Genomic DNA, 19,893 nt, shown 5'->3' with positions numbered 1-19,893 from the left:
CTATTATAAAGAAAACAACCATGGCCATGGGTACAATGTCAATTTGTGTTGATAACCTAAAGTGAACACTGCAGTATTTTCAGAAATCCAGCTCTGCTCAGACATTAAAAAGGAATTCTATCATTAAATCCCAGCAAAACCAGGGCAGTTTACATTTTCTGGTGGTAGACGTGATCTATTGCTAACTCTGTTCTTTTGTTTTACAGACGCTGAAGTGGACATGAATGAGATGGCACCAGATCACAACACATCCTCCAAGGAAGGTTATCTCCCTCACTATCTCCAGAAGGAAGACCCCTTTGCATCAAAGCTTTCTAGAGAAGCAGACATTATAGCTGGGTTTTATTTGACTGTAATCGGTAATGATTTTCTAATTAATCTTTGAAATAAGACTCTGTCAAGGCATCTTGCAGGCACCCACTTATAAGGCAGAAACTGCTATGTGTTGGATGTGTAATCTCGTATTTCTTCATAATAGAAATTAAAATATAAGAGGGAGAGGAGAGAATGCGTTAGAAATATGTTGTCAACTGTGTCAGCAGTCTGTGCCAACAGACAATGCTCCTCCAGGTAGCCAAAAGTGGCTAGCAGTAGACTTCCCAGCAAAAAGTGAAGAAATGCTCAATTTTGTTCTTTCTTCCAGTTTAATTGTTCCCAACCAGAACTGGCTTTTGCCCTTAGCCCATGTGGGTTTTATGGTCTGTTTTCAAAACCTCTCTCATGTGCCTATGTAGCAAAGGGAACATCCTCAGATGTGCTTATTTGAGGCTCGCTCAGCTCTCAGCATCAGCTGCCCTCTGTTACATACTGTATTGAACAGTATTTTCTGCCTAACACCTTCCCCTCCCTTATGTTTTGGAGTCTTTTACTGTGTGCAAAGTGACTTTGCAAGCAGAATAAATGCAATTATTTATTGGTTAGTGCACATAGATGATAGTTGGGACTGGTTTCTACATTAAGTATTTCCATGTCAAGGAACTATGAGGGAAATACCGGTCTCCATCTTCTAGGAATAAACTGGTCCTTGTTCTTGGTGATTTACCATCTTTGCTTTGGGGATGGGGGCAAGGTTATATCTTTTTTGTGTCAATATTTTTGTTCTCAAGTACTTGAGCTCCTAACTGCTGCCTCAGCACTTCTCCTTCTTTCTATGGTTTGGGTTTCCTTCTGTCATATGTCTTCAGTTTATGCAGTTTCTCACAGCTCAGCAGATATTTTCTCAGTAAAGCTGAGCTAAGGTCATGTAATGTGCTACACCAAAATGGGCTCTGGGTGTCATCAGGCTGAACATAGGGTATATAGTGAATTTCCCGACACTTATTTTGATTTGAATTAATTCTTTTGTTCTATCAGTTCTGCACAAAATACAAAGGTCCTTCAGCCCTGCCTTCACGTTTCTCATGCACTATATTCCATCCCTCCTTCCCATTCCCTCTTACTGCCTGTCCCCCAGTAGATCTAAGCAATCTGATATTGAGCAGCGAAGGGCTCACAAAAGCTTGAATAATGCTCAGTTCTCATTTGTCTTCTACTTACATCTTTATGGAAAAAGGAATTCAGAGCAGCAGAGACAGCAGGTGAAGGTGCATCTCTGTGCTGTTCTCATGCACCATTTTGTGTGTATCCTAACTTTTTATGTATATATATTTAATTATTTTTCTGCTGCTATGCAGACAGATATCTTCACTGAACTGTCCAAAACAACCCCCCTCGGGTCTTTTTTTCACTCGGTTAAGCGAATTTAGCTCTAATCCCAGGAAATATGTCTGAGCAGCTGAAATGAATCCTTCTGATGTGTATTGTGTTGCCTTCTTATATTGGCTGTATTTAGAGTAGATTTATCCAGTTCCAAAGAATTATCCCTGCCAGGTGTAAAGCATCTTGAAAAACACAGATAAAATCAAATTAAGACAAGGAGCAGAAAGAATGAATTTCCAGTAAAAAACCAAAGCTAACCATGCAGGCACAGACTCACATGAGCGGTGTGAGGAGTGTGGTTTCTAGACCAGCACAGCAGCGTTTTAGACACTGTGTGTAATACAGTAAAGGATATTAATTTCCCAGAGGCCAAGAGAATTACAGAAACCTCCACTTTTATAGGGGTTTGTGTGAAGGAGAGCGTTGTGCTTTTTACCACTACAGCAGAATTACATCTCAGCCACTAACAGAGGGAATTAAACAAAACTGGTGAAAGGAGCAGTATCAGGTCGTCTTCTGTGCCTATGAATAGGTGGACTAAAGTAGTCTTTAAACACATTTCTCTTATTAAAAAACAGGACTTTGCTTCAGCTGATGCTTCTCAAGTGAGTTGCACCTTACGAGATGGGTTTAATTTGGGGATGCCACCATTAGCTCCTGTCAATGTGCAGATCTGTGTTTTACTACCCATACATGTTGAGGTGAATAGCAACATTTTAATAGTATCTTGGGCTTGGAAAAAATATGAGAACTTAGGAGGAAATTAATCTTTGTTGCTCCCAGATATATCTTATTCTGCAAACAAAAATAATTCTAAATTTTCTTTTCCACTAAGCTGACTTCTGACGGTTCAAAGCATTCCCATTTCTGTTGGGACATGAAGCACTGCAGTACAGAGATTTTTGGTGATAGATAGTGAATCTTAAAGTGGTGGAGAATGAAGTCTAGCCCAGTGAAATTATTCACTGACATCGAATTCCACACAACAGGCTTGCCAAGACTGTAAATTTGCTTTATAGTCAATCACAACTCCCAGGTATCCCAAACAGTAAGCAAAAATCCATGTGCTCAAACAGCTCTTGGGCACAGTTGTGTCTTGGAGCAGCTCTGCAGGTTTGTATATTTACTTTATAAACTGTGTAATCTGCAGAAGATGGAAAACTGAGCTGGAGCATTCAGATCCTGTATCCAGCAAGGGTATGTCTATGGTTGTTTTTTTTTATAACTTGTGGTTCACAAGAGGTGGAAAGCTGGGAGGTAGGGATTGCTATTGGGCATCTTCTTGTGCTTCTTATGTAGGGTGCAACTGAGCTTAAAATTTATTTCAAAAAGAGGAAGAAGATGCACAGGGAGTGAACAAGTCTGGGCTCCTATCAGGAAACTCAGCAGAGCTTTTAAGAACAGTCTCATTATGCAGATAAATTACTGCAGTTTGGAAATAGAAGCATATATTTATTTGGTCTTTGAAGAAAATCAGAGGTCTTGCTCAATCTGTGACAAATTCTGTGCAAATGTGTGATCTTTCGAACTAACTGTTACTTTCCACTCTTTTTTTTAATTGTCTGGAAAAAACCAATGAAACAGTCCAGGTGATTATAAGAATCCAATTCTTTTTACTTTACCACTTCCCCCGCTAGCTTTTTCATCTCTGACTTGATTGATTCACTGTATGGCTGGGGAGGGTGCTAAATACTGAGCAGAGACCTGCTGGCTGCCAGCCCCTTTGAAAGCCGGTGGCAAGTGACTGTTGATTTGCAAACTGTTGTTGCACGCTTCCTCTGCATGTTACGAAACAGCTTAATTGAAAACAAAATCCTGAACTATCTATTTCTTTTTTTCCCCCCCCTGTGATGGTTAAGCACTGCTGTCAGATTGGAGAAAAGCAGTTGTATTTGTTCAGATCACTACTTTTACACACTTCCACCTTTCGCTGCAGGTTGCATTTCTGTGTCTGGCTCTTTGTCTGTAGGTGTCATTTTTTTAGTTATCGCATCCTTGGCTCTTTGTCTATATGTAATAGTGTTACGGTGCCATGGACACTTGTGTCCTGAACTCGCTGCTTTCAGAAAAAAAGCCTTTATTTTATATGTGAAGAGTGTTTTTTCCCCTGTTTCCAATCTTGAGCTCAGCCAGCTGGCTGTTAGGAAAATCTTTTTAATAGCAGAAAAAAATGATGCATTAAATGGCTCATTTAAGGAGATCATAGAGTTTCTATCACCAAGAAGTTAAAAAATAATTCAGTTAAGCCACTGTTAGATGTTAGTATAGACAAAAGGCAACTTTCGTGTCAGGTGTTTTCAGACTGGGTGCTGGCACTCTAGATATCCTAAATATCACTAGAGAGAAAATGGCACTGAAAGACAAAAGGATTAAGATATATGAGAAATGCTCGGAAACACTGAGATTCATTCATTCAGCTGCAAGAAAGAAAGTAATTCATATGAATAACTGTATCTACTTATAACTCAGATTAAATTTTCAGAGCCATAAGAATAAGATGTTCTTTAAATTTTCAGAGCCAAGTATAAATCAAATCCAATGAGAAAACCTAAGAATCAATGATAAGTCAGCTTCTGTACTGTTTATTTTTTAAAAATGCTATAGAAAATGATACTGTCAGTATAAAAATAAGAAGTCTTTTGAAGTAGATGAGTGTTGCATTTATTACTGAGAAATTCAAAATCAAAGTACTTTTCTCCTGAGTTTGGTAAACTTTTGTTTCCACAACTGCTCATATTTCTTGAGAAACAGTCTGGTTTTAGCCCCTGGGAACCATTTTTCTCTCTGCCTCATGGATGTTTCCAGGTTGGGTTTCTTGGTCTTGTGGAGATACGGCACCCTTGCGAGGGGATCGTTCCATTGATGGGCTAGGGGAAATAACTAAATACCCAATTAGTTCATAAGCTTTAATTCCTGAGGTCTGACCTCCCAGAAGACTCTGATGAAAATTGTGTGGTATTCAAAGGCACAATATATTACAACACTCAGTGTTGCTGGGTAGCTGAGGGGTTTCTGGGGTCTTTTTGAAACATGGAGTGTGGCTGAGTTTGCACCACTAAAGCCATGTGTGGGAAGGCATCACAAAGAGCGACTTTGCTGCCTCATCAGCAGAGAGGAGTTGGGTTATTTATGACTTTTTAATAGTACCATGGAAGGTTGGCCTTGGCCCGTAGCCGAGCACCCAAGGCAGCCACTTGCTTACAGCCCAGGCAGTGGGACGAGGAGGAAATAAGAAGAGTAAAAGCAGTGGGTGGAGGTAAAGATGGGGAGATCAATCACCAGTTACTGTCGTGGGCAAAACAGTTCATTGTGGGGATTTTAACTTAATATTTAATTACTGATTTGGGTAGTGAGAAACAAAGATGGCAAACATAAAATGCTTAAGGAAAAGACCTTTCCTCCTCCTTTCCCAGGCTGAACTTCACTCTAACATCTCCCTCATTGCCATTAGGCCTCTGGTGAGGCAACAGCGGTGCAGGAGCTTGAGGTGTCTTTGCTCTCCCTTTTTCCTTCTGTGTCTTCCTCCTTATCTCCTTTGCTTCAGTGTGAGGCCTCCATTGCCTTCAGTGTGTTCACCTCTGGGAGTGACTCTTGCTTCCTGAAAGGGATGCTGTGTGCTGTCCTGCATTTCCACTGCAAAACACTCACTCTGGGCTCAAAATCTTTCAAACATGGGTTGTTGAAGAAACAGTTTTCTTTAAGGGAACTGGAAACCCTGTGATTTTTGGAACCACTCTGATTAGCTCCATGGTTAATTAACCACTGTCAGTGTTGGCTTCTATAGGTCCGTGGGTGCTGACATGGCCAAAAAGATGTCAGCCAACATGAACAGGGTCCAACCTCATGCACTGATTCCAGCTGGAAGTTAAAATGAGATACATTTTGTCATTTTTCTTTCTTATGACAGAAATCAGTTTTCATTGTAAAATTTAAGACGTGATGTTAATAATCTGAATTTACATTATTTTAGAAATTTATTCCTCAATCTCTGATTATATTACTTAATAAAAATTTTGTTGGTCAGAGATTGGAGTCCTTGTGATTACGGAGAGCTGAATTTCATTCTTGTTTTTGCATAAATGTGAGACAAATGGGGCTGATAGGAACAGGAATTATGGGATTTCTATTATGTGCATTCAGTTGATAGTTGTGTGGGCTCAGGTGGTGAAGGCAATGCCCCGCTGTAGAGGGGAAAATAACATTTGTTGTGAGAGGGAGATGATTACATAGTAAAATGTCTAGCCTTGGAACCACAAGATCAGGCTGAAAATATCAGAGAATTTCACAAGGAAGATGGGATATTGCTGATTTTGTGGATAATTTGACTGTTTTCCTTTTTTATTATTATTATTTTTATAGGGATTCTTTCAACTCTGGGAAATGGATATGTTATCTTTATGTCCTCAAAGCGAAAAAAGAAGTTGAGACCTGCTGAGATAATGACTGTTAATTTAGCAGTGTGTGATCTGGGCATTTCAGGTAATTTCATGTCTTATTTCCACTCATTTTTACTAACTCACCATGTTTTCTGGCAACAGCAAGAGACAGTCCTCTGGAAGTCATGGTGAGCCCAAAGTGCCTTTTGCTTTATTATTTGCATATAAATAAGAATGAAGGATATAAACCAACATTCCTCAACAACTTGATGGAAAGAAATGAAAAGTACAGAGGTGAAAAATAGTGTTGGATTTATAAATCGGGCAAAACTCCTGTTCACCCCAGTACTGGGCAGACCTTCAAAGACAGCTCTCATGTGCATCCTGGCACAATAACCATAAAATGGCTCGGTATTACATTTGAAGAAAATAATATTTTCTTGCTGTAATGTGCAACAGGAGGAATCCAGGTAGCCCAGAAATACATATTTAGCTAAATATGAATGGGGAAGGGCATGAGGAGAAAGAACTAGAAAATGCCAGTGGCCATCAGCTTATCAAGGTTAACAATTTTCTCTCTACTGACTGCCCTTTCTTATCACTGGGTTAGAAAAATGAGCATTTGTGTAAATTTATAGTGTAAAAGCAACATCAGACAAGTGGAAGGATTTTCATTTCAATCCCACAGCCTGAATATCCTGGCATGAGAGGAAGGAGCTTTGGGAAGGTTTCCATGAAGTTGCAGAGCCGAAAGCCTTTGGAGATCATTCCTTTGGCTTGTGACATGAGTATTATTCTTATGCTTATGGCTACATGCAGGGGGAGGACTGGACATCCTTTAGAAAATGATAACTTTGCCCTCACTCGAATGCCTAAAATAACACTGAACAACATGAAATGATGGCTCCCAGCCTCCCAAGACCGAAGCTCATTGTACTGTCACTGAACACGGCCAAGGAGCTGCTCACTCCCTCAACTCCCAGTAATTTTGATGCCTCTTGGTGATCAGTAAACATGGTTGTCTGAAGGATATACTTATGAATTCAGCAGAAGAGAGGTGTATAAATATCTGTCTTCTGTGATGCTCCCATCTCTTTTGTGTCTGTAATTTTGTAAGGCTCATATCTTACTCCAATGAGAGTCGGTCCAGTGAGACAGTGTGTTTCAGGATAATTTCTGTTGCTATGTATTTGGAATGTAAAGAGATATCCCCTAAACATATAAACCATATGTCCCAACCATACAAACGACAGCTTGTTTGGGAGCCCTCATAGCATGAAGGCTGCTAGCTTCTCTGTTGAGGTCTATCACCAAGAGACCACTTGGTCACCTTGTCTTCCATGGGTTCTCAATCTATCTGTGCATTTAAATTGTGTAATTAAAAATAGTTGTGATTGGCACAGACAAGCATGCATTTTTATCCCATCTCTTAACTTTTATTTATTTTATTAATTTTTTTTTTGTTAATGGAAGACGTTGAGAAATGTGGTGTGTTCTGTCTGCTGGACAGAGTGAAGATGGGACATTTGGACTTTTTTCAAAATCTTCATATTTTCATGCACTTGGCACCTTGTTGAAGAAACGAGTTCTGCCATGGCCTTGCTTCCTGCAGATTTCCACAGGGTGGCACCAGCTACTTGTTCAAAACTGCATCAGGCTCATTTTGCACTGATACCATGCTCCCAGTCCTGTGCCGCTGAAGAAAAATTAATTTTGTGCAAATAAATGTTTTGGCTTTTAAAGCTGGCAATTATTTACATGAGTAAAGTTGCTGACTCTTAGCACATATCCTAGACCTTGCTATTTTTTCTGTTTTTCGTGAAATGTTGATCACTGGGGTCAGCTTTTGCTTTAAAAATTAAAGCGCATTTATTCCGCCTAGAGAAAAGCACATAATATATTGACATAAGCACAACCTTCAGGCTCAGGCAGAATTTTCCTTACAGGCTTAAGCTGAAGGAAAAGAATCTCAAAATACTTTGTTTAAAAAGAAATCTAATTTTGAAGCATTTTTCTATTGTGATGCTTTTGGCATAGAAAAGAGAGCAAAGGCCATTTTCTGCAAGATTTTGTTTTGGTAAAAATGTTTTAATTTTCTATTGAGAAAGAAAATGGAATGCTTAGTTTTGCATCAGTTTGATCTGAAACTGAATGTTTTTGGGAACAATCCAAAATATTTTTCTATGGATCATTTCAACAAAATGGAGACTTCTGTCTTAACTTCTATGCATAGGTTACCTTGTGGGAATTACAGCTGGCAAGACCATTTTTGCCTTCTTTAGGAACGAATTCACTGAGCTGCCATGACATTATAGACAGTGTGGATCAGCCAGGGAAACTGGCCCAGGGCAGCTCAGATGCTTTCAACTCCTTGAGGTGCTCTGGCAACTCCTGCGCAGGAAGGAATACGGTCATAGGAAGGCAGAATTAAATATTTAATGTTGTTTGAATGTTGCAGTTGAACTGTTCAGTCCTTGGAGCATTTCAGGTCAGTCTGGTAAGCAGAAATGAAGGTCTTGGAAAACATGCTCATGTTTATAGGTTGCAAATTGTTGAGTTTTCTGTTCTATTAAAGTTGATTTTTTTGTTTGTTCAGTTTGACATTAAAATAAAAAATCAGGAAGTGGAGATTTCCAACCAGAAAATTACAATTTCAAAACGGTCTCATTTTTGTTATATTTACAAAGAATATGAATAATATTAATCTGCTTTGAGGTGAGAACGGAACAACATATGACCTAACGTTGCTTCTTCCATAATATACCACCCACTTTTACAAATGGAGCAATGAGCTAAGGTGCCACTAGAACTGATTCTACAAAACAGTTGGGTATTTCCTTTCTGCTTGGGGATGCTTAAAACTTTTTAATATCTGTGATAAGGTGACTTGCTGAGAGCAACCAAGGAAGCACACGGTATTGACAGGAGCTGAAAACACATCTGTAGTTCAGATCCATGCTGCAACCATAGCATCATCTTCCTTTCTCACCTGACACTTTAACACAGTATGCAAAGCATTTTTACAAGTATTAACTTCAGGTGAAGGGAAGGGTTTGCTCTTCTGAAAAGGTGTAGTTTTACCAGTGATAGATTTTATCAATCAACTGATGTTCTGTTCTCCTTTTGAAGTTGTAGGAAAACCCTTTAGTATCATTTCCTTCTTTTCTCATCGCTGGATGTTTGGATGGATCGGCTGTCGCTGGTACGGATGGGCTGGCTTCTTCTTTGGCTGTGGGAGCCTTATTACTATGACAGCTGTCAGCCTGGATAGATACCTAAAAATTTGTCACTTGTCTTATGGTAAGAAATAAAACTATATTAAGTGACTATAGGAAAACCAAATTAAGTGGTATAGTTTCCAAGACTGAAATTGTAATTAAACTCTCCAAAATGCTTTTGTTAAATATAGAGGGGAATATTACACATAAGGGGAGCATATTTGTATGACCCAAGAAATACCAGGTAAATTTGGATTGCTGAACCTAACACCTCCACTGCTTTCTCTCAGCTGTCTGCTTAAGCCATGAGTTTTAGTGATCGCTCACAGATAGATCACTTTGTGTCTGTTGAAGTCTATTGACATTAAGAGATTGAACAGGGCTTTGAGCAACCTGGTCAGGTGGGAGGTGTCCCTGCCTTAGACTGAATGATCTTTAGGGTCCCTTCCAACCCAGACCATTCTGTGAGTCTGTGATTCTTGCAAGGTCTTATAGCCCAACACACAAAAGTATTCCTTATAAGATGCCTAACTTCCTTTAAGATATTTGGTAAGTTATTTAAAACTTCAAAGGATGTGCAATAGGTGATAATATGTGTGATATTGTCTCTCTGATATGGAGATGGAACCTGAGAGAATGAAATTAATTTAGCAATGAAAGGTATTATCACCATATAGCATCATAGAATTGTTTGATTGGAAAAAAACTTTTAAGATCATCAAGTCCAAACATAACCTAACTCTACCAAATCTGGAGCTAAACCATATCCCTTAGTACTGCGTCAATGCGTCTTTTGAACACCTTCAGGGATGGTGGTTCAACCAACTCCTTGGGAAGCCTGTTCCAGTGTTAATACAGCAATCTTGAGTATGTTTTTTTCTTCTATAAAACCTTATCTTTCAGTCACTTGGGTTAAAGGTATACATTAAGTGTCTTGAGATCAAACTTCAGCCAGTTAATATGTGAGAGGAGGAACAGGAAATAACCTAAGCTACTTCATACCGCAGCAGCTGATGAGCCTTCACACCAAGCAATGAACTCGCTTAATCCTTCCTGTGGATTGAACCTCCATCTCATCTGAGCACACCTTTACAGACCACAGAGCAATTTTCAAAATTACTAGACACGATTTCCATTACTGTTGCTGAGCTAGATGTTTGGCTTGCTTTTGTATGGACTTTTCTAGGTTGTAAACCACCACAGCCTAAAGTAGATTTCTAAATTAAGTTCTTGTAAGTGTGTATTTCTCTTCATGAGACACAATATGAGCTGCGGTTGCTGCCTCAGGAGTCATTATCATAACCTGTAAGGAGGAGGGATGAACCAGAAGTTATTGTGTGGAATGACAAATTGTGCCAAATGCAAATGGACCTGAGCATGTAACTCTTGAATTATTTTCCAGGTACATGGCTTAAGAGACATCATGCATTTATCTGTCTGGCGATAATCTGGGCCTATGCTATGTTCTGGGCTACAGTACCTTTTGCTGGTGTGGGCAGCTATGCCCCTGAGCCTTTCGGGACCTCCTGCACCCTGGACTGGTGGCTGGCGCAGGCTTCGGTGGCTGGACAGGCTTTTGTTCTGAGTATTCTTTTCTTTTGCCTCCTGTTCCCAACGGCAGTGATTGTGTTTTCCTACGTCAAAATAATTTTAAAAGTCAAGTCATCCACCAAAGAGGTCGCTCACTACGATACCAGGATTCAGAACAGCCACATCCTTGAAATGAAGCTGACCAAGGTAGGTAGTAAGATTTAACTCAGTTTGCGTTGTCGGTCTGTAAAAGCAGGGTTGGAGAACTTCAACCTTATGCTCTCCTATGCTGAGAAATAGTATAATGCTCTGAAAGTGGTTTATTCTTTTAGCTTTCTCCTCTGTTACTCTCAAGATGCTATCCTGTACGTGTTTAGGGATGGCAGATTAGGCTGTATGTAGAAACGAAGCAAAATATTATTATAAGTGATAATAATGTGATTGGGCTAAAGCACATAAATCGGAATATACCACACAATGTAAGTGCTATAACAACTACTTACTAATTTGCATTTACTAGATCTAGAACAATAAGAAAAGTAGTATTTTAAAGCTAGCTTATTAGTTAAGTAGGGATTGATGTTACCCTGTCTGATGACTGTGGATAGTTCCCTTTCTCTCAGCCTCCAAGGAGTAACCATTTGAGGAGTGTCCCTGCTCAAGGGGGAAAATGATCAAACACACCTTGCCCAGTGAGCCTTCTAGCTCTATTTTCATAAGAACACTGTTTCTTTATAGCAGTCTTTTATTTTTCTCTCTGTCTGGGCCCAACAGGCCCAGAGTGTTTTCCAACACTTATGCACAGTGTGACCTTCTAACATATCTGGTAGATTTCTTTCACTGGAGAGCACCCAGAGGGAGGCAGGTGTCAAGTCTTTTCCCCCAGTGAGGCAGAGCATCCTGATACATATGGGAAAAGACAGGAGTTGAAACATTTGTGATGAGGGCATTCAAGTCTCTGAGCTCGTGATTCAGTCTGAAGCTCTGCCACAGCCTTCCTGCGTGACCTTACACGAGTCACATCATCTCCCCATGGCCGTGTTCCCCATCATGAAACTCCCGTTGCTTTCAGAAGCAGTTGTGAAGAATTATTTTAAGGCATTTGAGGTTCCCAGGAATTATAACAGAAAAAAAAACCAGATAAAAAGCAGATTATTGCAACAGGGAAATAAAATTTTCAGGCAGCTTACATTCCTCTGCTAATGAAGATATAAACCAAAGTCACTCCTGTGACATTGCAATTGTTTTTATGCAAATAATTTATCGTATAAGTTCAGCCATGAACTGCTGATAAAAAGGCACTCAAGTGATAAAATTAATTTTCCATCTTAGACCATATCCTGCTTTCTCTTTCTGATTGAATCTATTTTCTATTTGGCAATGGTGACAGCCATGATCCATGCTGATACTGGCTATTGTGCCAGAAATCTTTCAAAATACAAACTGATATGGAACAAAACCAGATTCCTTAGCTGAAAAGATTCACCAGCCTCTGTAAGCCATGCCAAGAGGGAGACAAGCAGCATCCTGTGCTTGGCTGATTGAATTTTATTACATTTTTGAAGATTTGAACTGAAAGTTATATAATATACAGCAATAAGTGTCATTATGTCTAAACATATCAGAGAATCTCAGCTTGCTACTTGTATGGTCAGTGCTGCCAATACTGCTGGTAAAACTGTGCTTGCCTTTGAAAAGTGATGCTTCAATACAGTACAGTTTGTGGTTATTCAGCACATTTCCTTTGAAGAAGAAGGAAAACTTTTAATTTGAGGCTGCAGATTTATTTTTGCCATATTGGAGGAGTCATGTAATACTGTAATGTGATCTGAGTTGAAGCAGTAGTAGTTGTCCCTTCTGTCTCAGAGCTACAGTGGAGAACATAATGTTGGGATATATATAAATACAGAAAATAAGTCTCCATTGTAAGCCATTTAGCTTCATAGCACAATTTTAAACAACCAGGCTGTGTTTGAGATCCTTGGCTCACATGCACTGTTTCTTCAGTGGCAGACAACAGAAAAAACCATAAAAGAATGAAGTTTCCCTGAAAATAATATTACTATCAAGATGTGGAAAAAAAGACTCCACAAAAGGTTATGCAATATCCAAAAAACTTGCACTCTCTGATGATTTTTTGTTGTAAGCCTGCTAATTGCTTTATTCCAAAGGAATGCACATGTACTACTATCAATTTGGATGCAGAATAATAGTCTGTCACGGGCAGCAGTATAATGGCATATGTTCTTCAGTATTGCATGTATTGTTCTTCAGTATTGCACGATATAATTTGAAGCTGTATCAGGCTGTGACTGCATGCAGACAGGCTGGTTCAGGTAAAGCATATAAATCTCAAATTTTGACCGCAAACAGTTTTTCCATATTATATATTCTAAATATTCCCATGGCTACATTTCCTGAAGTTATAAGGAAGTCCTCTTCTCATTTACCAGGAATACAACCTAAATGTTTGGTCAAAAATTGCTTTTTAAAGCATCTTCAGATTCTAATGGAGTATAAATCTATGCTATAGGTTAGGAGAGAGAAAATTAGACATTGCACTAGTGTTTTCACACTCAATTCAATTCCCAATAGTTTCAATACTGGCTTATCCAGGTAAATACAGCCGTTTTTTTACTGCTGGAGTGCGTATACCCAGAGACTTGACAGCTGATGCTTTATTGAATGACTTAATGCTCACTTTTTTCATATTTGTCTTGAAAGAGATTCAAATGGTTGGCATTTTTCCAGTGGAAGATAGGCCATAGACCTCCTCCTGGGTGCAGGCAGAACATAGACATAGTTTATCTCTTCTTCCTCCTGTTACCAGTGACCATCCTCGTGGCAGGTTATTGGTCCAACTGGGTTTTGATAACTTCTCCATGGGACATCAGCACAGACTACTAGAGAGTAAGAAGCACTGCATTAGATCAGGGTGTTGCAATCTCTTTTCTTCATTTCCTGATTTCCTTTGCTTTTGCCTCAGTGACTGGTACTGAGTGATACAGAAGGAGCTATAGGAGATACAGACAGGAATAAACCCTCCTAAGCAAACTCACACACAGAGACACTCAGGGTGCCCCCCTCCATCACACCATCATGACCTAATTTAGTCCTGTAAATGCCATCAAAGACTTTGATTTTATGAACTTTGGAATCTGATTTCAAAGGATGCAGAATCTGGAAGACTTGCACTTCATAGTTTTTTGGTTTTGTTTTCCAAGTGCATGCTTGTTTCACTCTGCAATAGAAAAGAGACTGGCTTTGATTTTTATAATCTGAGGAATATTTCGTTGGAAGAGACTATGAAAGTAAGAGTCTCCTCAAATAAGCAAGTAAAAGAAAAAATGAGACAAAACCCCAAATAATAATAAAAGAGAAACCCTGTAGGAAATGTTTTCAGCTTAACTGGCATTAATTTCAAAGATCTTGCTAAGATTTTCAAAAACTTTCACAGCTCTATACTATATATATATATATATATATATTATCCCAAAAAGGAGAGTCTATATGTTTTAAAAGGACTCTCCTTCTTAAGTAGTTTAAATTTAATATCAAAGAATTACTATTTTCTGAGATATCATTTGATTTCCTCATGTTGAGCAAGACCTTATAGCATTTTTAAAGGTCTGTGGTAACAGACTCATTAGCTGCTCTGTGTCAGGTGAAAGAAAAACAAGCACCAGATAAAGAGAAGAGAAATGCATGACAGCTCTTGTTCTTATCGTAAATTTACCTGAAGCAAGTTACCATTTTTCTTTTCCACTCCGTGACATGTTCCTATGTGTTCTGCCTAGCTCTGTGCTGTGCCATCAGTGTCTAACTCTGTGAGATTAACCTCTTTTCTCTTTTCCTCTCACAAGGTGGCAATGTCGATCTGCGCAGGGTTCCTCATCGCCTGGATCCCGTACGCTGTGGTCTCGGTCTGGTCAGCCTTTGGACAGCCGGATTCAGTTCCCATTCAGTTTTCAGTGGTACCGACTTTGCTCGCAAAGTCAGCAGCCATGTACAACCCAATTATTTACCAGGTCATTGATTGTAAGTTTGCCTGTTGCCGGTCAGGTGGATTGAAGACATTGCAGAAGAAGAAATCTTTGAAGAAATCAAGGTAATTTCTTCTTTGAGAAGGAGAGTATCTTTAAATACATAATATTCCAAAAATAGCATTTACCAAGAGTCACAGCTCTTTGAGTCTTATTTCTTGTTTCCAGCCATGACCTATGGAGGGTCTTTCTTGCCATGGAAATTGATAAAATGACTCTTGGTGTGAAGAGAGAAGCAAGGAGATGGTTCTTACTTTTATATCCAGCTGCAACCCCACTGATAAAGTTGGAAAAATATCCCATTGGTTTTAGCAGTTTTTGAATCAGTCCTGTCCTCATAAGTGACTGTGAATCCATAGAATTCCGGTAGAGTAATTTGCTTTAAAGGTCTAGAGCACATGTTCCTCAGTATGTACTTATTAGAGGCATGAAGGCCCATTTCATCATTCATATTATTTCTTTACCATTTTCAGCATTTTTGATGTATTTTTCAGAGAGTGAGTCAATATCTTTTGCTACCCTTAGCAGGGTAATCTTACGCTGAGGTTTATCTCATCTGCAGAACATGCAGATTTTATATATGTTGTCAGTGTTTGAGGTGCTGAATTTATAGTTTATCAAAAGCCCATCTCCAGTTTTAAGCAAATGGGTAACAAATCCAAATTAGCATTCAGTGAATCTTTGGAGGCTGGATTTGACTTTAGCCTCCATGTTATCACTCTGAAAGAGGAAGGAGGTTTCACCTAATCCCTCATGCTGAATGAAAAGTGGGTTTCCTAGACCTATGCAGTGAAGAAAATGATCTTGAAAAATCACTTCCCAGAATCAGGAACTTAATTGTCAGCTTGATATGAACAAAATGATTGTTGTGCTTTCTCCTCCCCATAGGATGTATACCATATCTGCACAAAGAGACTCGACAGCGATGAACGAAACCCAACTGGAAGTATGAAGGCTCATTCCACCTACAGCAAATGAAAACCTAATGACAAACAGTCACATTGTCTCAAGTTCCTCTTTCTGAAAATAAATTAAAACGTCATGACAGCTTAATTTTACTCCCTAGTCCTATGTACAATGTAGCTCTTTCCATCCTGACTAAAATAGTGCAATTAGAGCTGAGCAAATATTTTAAGTCCTCAGAGAAAGAAGAAACAGAGAAGATTCATATGTATAATTTTTTTTATTCACTTCAGAGTCTTTACAATACTTTTTTCTTTTATAGCACTAGTAGAAGTAGTAATTTGGACAGTATTGTCCTTCACGGCAAGGGAAGTATTCACAAAGGCCAGTTTTAGTTTGCTAAAACTAATCTCCCTACATTCCTACTGCAGTCACTGGAGAACTGGAGCGTAAGAGAAAGGATTCCTTAGAGGACAAATCAGACTCGGAGCTTCACTTATCAGAGCTCCGAATCACCCGCTGGAGAAACATCAGCCCACTGATTACGCCTTGTGAATATCTCTCCAACTCATGTGGCTACAAACTTAAAACCACTTTGGCTTCATTCCTTCAATATTCAAAAATACATTTTTTTAGTCAAGGCAAGATCAGAAATGCCACACATGCACCACAGATGGTCAGTAGTTGTAAGTGAGAGGGGAGGGTCTCTTGCTCAAATGCTGGTTTCATGAATCAAGTTAGAATCACGAATGACTTTGTAAACCAAAAAGAGATCCTAAATGAAGTCAGCCCCATATCAGCCAAACTGAGCAAAACAATACTTGGCAATTATTTTCACCATTCTTTGGCCAAAATGACAACGAAATGTGATGGCAATAAGCAGACAGGTCTGACTTCTTGAGTGGTAGCTGACTTTTTTCACCTTATTGTTGCATCTGACTTTTCACTGTTCTTTATGAGATCACTGTTTAATGTAAAATGACAAATCCTTCCTCAATCCTAAGCATGAAACCAGACTCAAAAACAGTGCATTAATGAGAAATGTTACAGCATAGGCAACAGAGAAGTCTTTCTCAAGTGCAGTTGTATCCTATTTTTAAACACAAAGCCCTGGGTAAGATGGGGATTAGGAACGATTTAGGAAAATGGCAGTCCTACTAAACCAAAGCTTGTAAGTTCCTAATAGACTCAATAGAAAAACAATGTGCCTTGAAAAGACCTGTGGAGTAAGGCAGCCAAAATAGTTGCATTGATAGCTGATCTGAGTTGATCTGAGCCACAATCATTCCCATTATTTATCTTTTTGGATTTGCTTTAAGGTAGAGGCATCACTACAGGCCAAAAATTAGCAGTCCAGTGTAAGCAGGTTTTTATTACCTAAAATAATAATTTTTATATTTGTAAGTCTTTTCTTTGGGAGGAATATGATACTATAAAAAATGAGTTAATTTCAAAGAGTCTCCCACACTGATTTGCGCTGACTGCTCATTAAAAAAAAAGAAAATTACAAAGGTTAAAGTTTTCTTCTGAATTGTTCCTTTAAGTAAAGAAAGCAGCTATGAAAGAGTTTCAATTGTTTTCCTGTTTAACATTTAATGGTGCTTTTTATCATACTGTTATTTCACAATTGTGTTTAACATGTATTCCCTGCCATACTGATCTGAGCTTCTTTTGTAGCTGATCTGTAGTGATGTTAATCTTGGTTTATGCAATTATATCTTAAAGGTTTAAAGTAATCTGATGCTTATTGGCATGTCCCAGCATCCCTATTCTGCAGTGCAGACAGTTGCTATTTTCTCAAATTATATTCAGACAATGTAGCAGAAGTCAAATTTTGTTGAATTTTCTAAACTGAGTAGAAGAAAGTATTGTTTACTCCTCTGCAATATTTTAGCAAGAGAAGCTTGAATAAATAGTAGGAGAACTCACAAAGGTACAAGGAGTTGCCATGTTATCTATCCAATGTTTTGCACTATTTTTTCCCAAGAAGTTGAGTTCTTTTGCTTCTGTAGACCTTTCAGTATAAGGTAAGTTTATTTCTTGCCTATAGTTGCAAGTTGTGCCCAAGAATTGATCCAGAGCAGGAGGCATTCTTTACAATATTTCCAAACTTGGTTATGAAGCCATTAACAATCTTCTCTCTGTTTTTCTGCAGCTTTTATTCCTTTCTTCATCCAGGCGAACTTTGGTTGGTTATCTGTAGACGTTTATTGTAACTAAGATCTGATTTAAGGCAGATGTACTGTGACCCTATAAATGCAGACTACTTGGAGCGAAGCTGCTGGTAGGACTGCAGGAATTACCCACTCGTCTGGCCAGATTTCAGTGTAGATCAGTTCACATTTTGAGTGTGAACCCTTCCTGTAGTTCCAACTGGCGAAGCTTTTCTCTTTACTTTTTAAAATTATGTACTGTCTTTGAACTTGCTGCTGAGTCATCCCAGAAATTGATACATACTCATGGTAGGGCTGAATTTTATATTAAAGACTGTAAAATATTTTTGGATTCTATTATAGGGAATATACTAGATACATGTGCTACCTAAATAGGTCAGAGGCTTAGTAAACTATAAATATGAACTTCTGAGATAATGATAAATATGTTTAATATTATTTATTTGAAGATATTTATTTTTTATTCAGTTCCATAATTATACTTGTTTGAAGACAGTTTTAATGATACTGAATAGTATCTTGCTCTGTAAGAAAGACTAGGACTCCAATTTAAGCAGAAGTTAGAGACATGTTTATACTGAGCACGTGTTCAAGTGAAAGATGTTTTCCTGAATCAAGCAAGACATAAACATTCAAGCATGCACTACTGTAATTTAAATGCAGAATCTTAACCTAAGAGCTCATGGATCTCATCTGATTCAATTATAAAAGAGAACTGCAACACCTTCTCTGTCCACCTGTATAGAACAGGTCATACAATTAGTTTGTGTTTTGTTTGGGATCAGAGTGGTAGAGGAATAAGGGCCCTTATTATGGATTCAAATTTTCAAGGTCAACTTTGAATTTAGTTGAAAGCTGTAGCCTGATGGTTCAAAAGGTAATCATTTGCCATTAGTGCTCAGGACAGTTTTGTCCTCTCCATGTGTTGAGTCTGATAATTGATGATTATATAAAGCTGAGACGTGTAACCTTGGTCTAAAGTCATTAAAAACCAGTGAAATTCTCACATTCTGATCAAAAAGTCTTCTAAATGTTTTGCATGGTTCAAACTTATGTTGTTTTGTGACATGAGCTTAGTCAAAGCACCAGCAAAGTAAAACCTACTTAGTGTGATGAATGAGTATGGAATACGACTCTGAGGGAAGACTTCCTTATTGCATTTTCAGTATTTCAGTCTCCTTTTCACATTAAGAAGGTTCCTCTTTTATGTATTAACATTAAACCAAATGTTTTTCAATGAAAATAGTGCCATCAAAAATAATAGCTATGAATGAGTATCTGCTGTTATATATCCTATGTGCACATTCAGACTGAGCTGCCAAGAAGCAAAATATTACCTGAACTCACTGTCAGTGGCTTGAAGGAAATAATTGACACAGGTTAAGACTCCATTTAGATAATGAGCTGACCTGGACAGTAAGATTGTCCCAGTGAGATTAAGCCACTACTCTGTGTTTCGAGGTTATAGTCAGTGAAACTATGTGAATTTGGAGACTTCTGATTTGGTGATTTTCGGTCGTAGTTGAAGAATGTCTATAAACCTTCTTCTACAGATGTGGAGATCTCTTGACAATGTAGAACTATCAAGATTTACAGTGCTTGAAGAGACACTTGAAATAGGGGAATTATTCAAACTTTTATGGCAGAAAACTTTGAAAATAGCAAAGCACTAAAAAGGAAAGTTATGGTTGGGAGCATTTGAAAGATAGTAGAGAGTTTTGTCCATGCAGGTGAATGCAGCTGTAGAAAAATGGATTTCTACACCTGTAATAATAATTAAAAAATCCCAGCCCAACAAGTGATTTGTTAAAGATATTTATGGTTTACAGTGCAGGATCGCAGCCAGAAGATTTTTGGATTTGTGGCATCCAAAGGGAGAGAAAATTGATGTGTCTTCATATAAAAAGAGTATGATAGATGAATTGACAGGCACAATGCTACTGAACTGGAT

General features: G+C 38.5%; 1 protein-coding gene across 1 annotated transcript; it reads left to right on the top strand.

Annotated features, from left to right (window-relative positions):
• Positions 1-205: 205 nt before the first annotated feature.
• LOC104536126 (opsin-5-like) lies at positions 206-15,849 on the top strand. The gene is made up of 6 exons (XM_010178658.1): positions 206-359; positions 6,058-6,177; positions 9,204-9,374; positions 10,695-11,029; positions 14,686-14,930; positions 15,754-15,849. Exons 1-6 carry the CDS (start codon positions 221-223, stop codon positions 15,815-15,817), a joined length of 1,074 nt encoding a protein of 357 aa, XP_010176960.1. The 5' UTR covers positions 206-220; the 3' UTR covers positions 15,818-15,849.
• The last annotated feature ends 4,044 nt before the right edge of the window (positions 15,850-19,893 follow it).

This window comes from Mesitornis unicolor, unplaced genomic scaffold, assembly GCF_000695765.1.
Source record: "Mesitornis unicolor isolate BGI_N332 unplaced genomic scaffold, ASM69576v1 scaffold17882, whole genome shotgun sequence".
Lineage (NCBI taxonomy): Eukaryota > Metazoa > Chordata > Aves > Mesitornithiformes > Mesitornithidae > Mesitornis > Mesitornis unicolor.
Note: the sequence above shows the minus strand (reverse complement) of the source record. Positions and strands in the feature narration are given on the sequence as shown.

Excerpts from the sequence above, each read along its gene's own strand:
- LOC104536126 (XM_010178658.1), top strand. The coding sequence starts at position 221 with ATGAATGAGATGGCACCAGATCACAACACATCCTCCAAGGAAGGTTAT. Across the intron at positions 6,178-9,203 it reads GTGTGATCTGGGCATTTCAG|TTGTAGGAAAACCCTTTAGT; the intron begins GTAATTTCATGT and ends CTCCTTTTGAAG. Across the intron at positions 11,030-14,685 it reads TTGAAATGAAGCTGACCAAG|GTGGCAATGTCGATCTGCGC; the intron begins GTAGGTAGTAAG and ends TCCTCTCACAAG.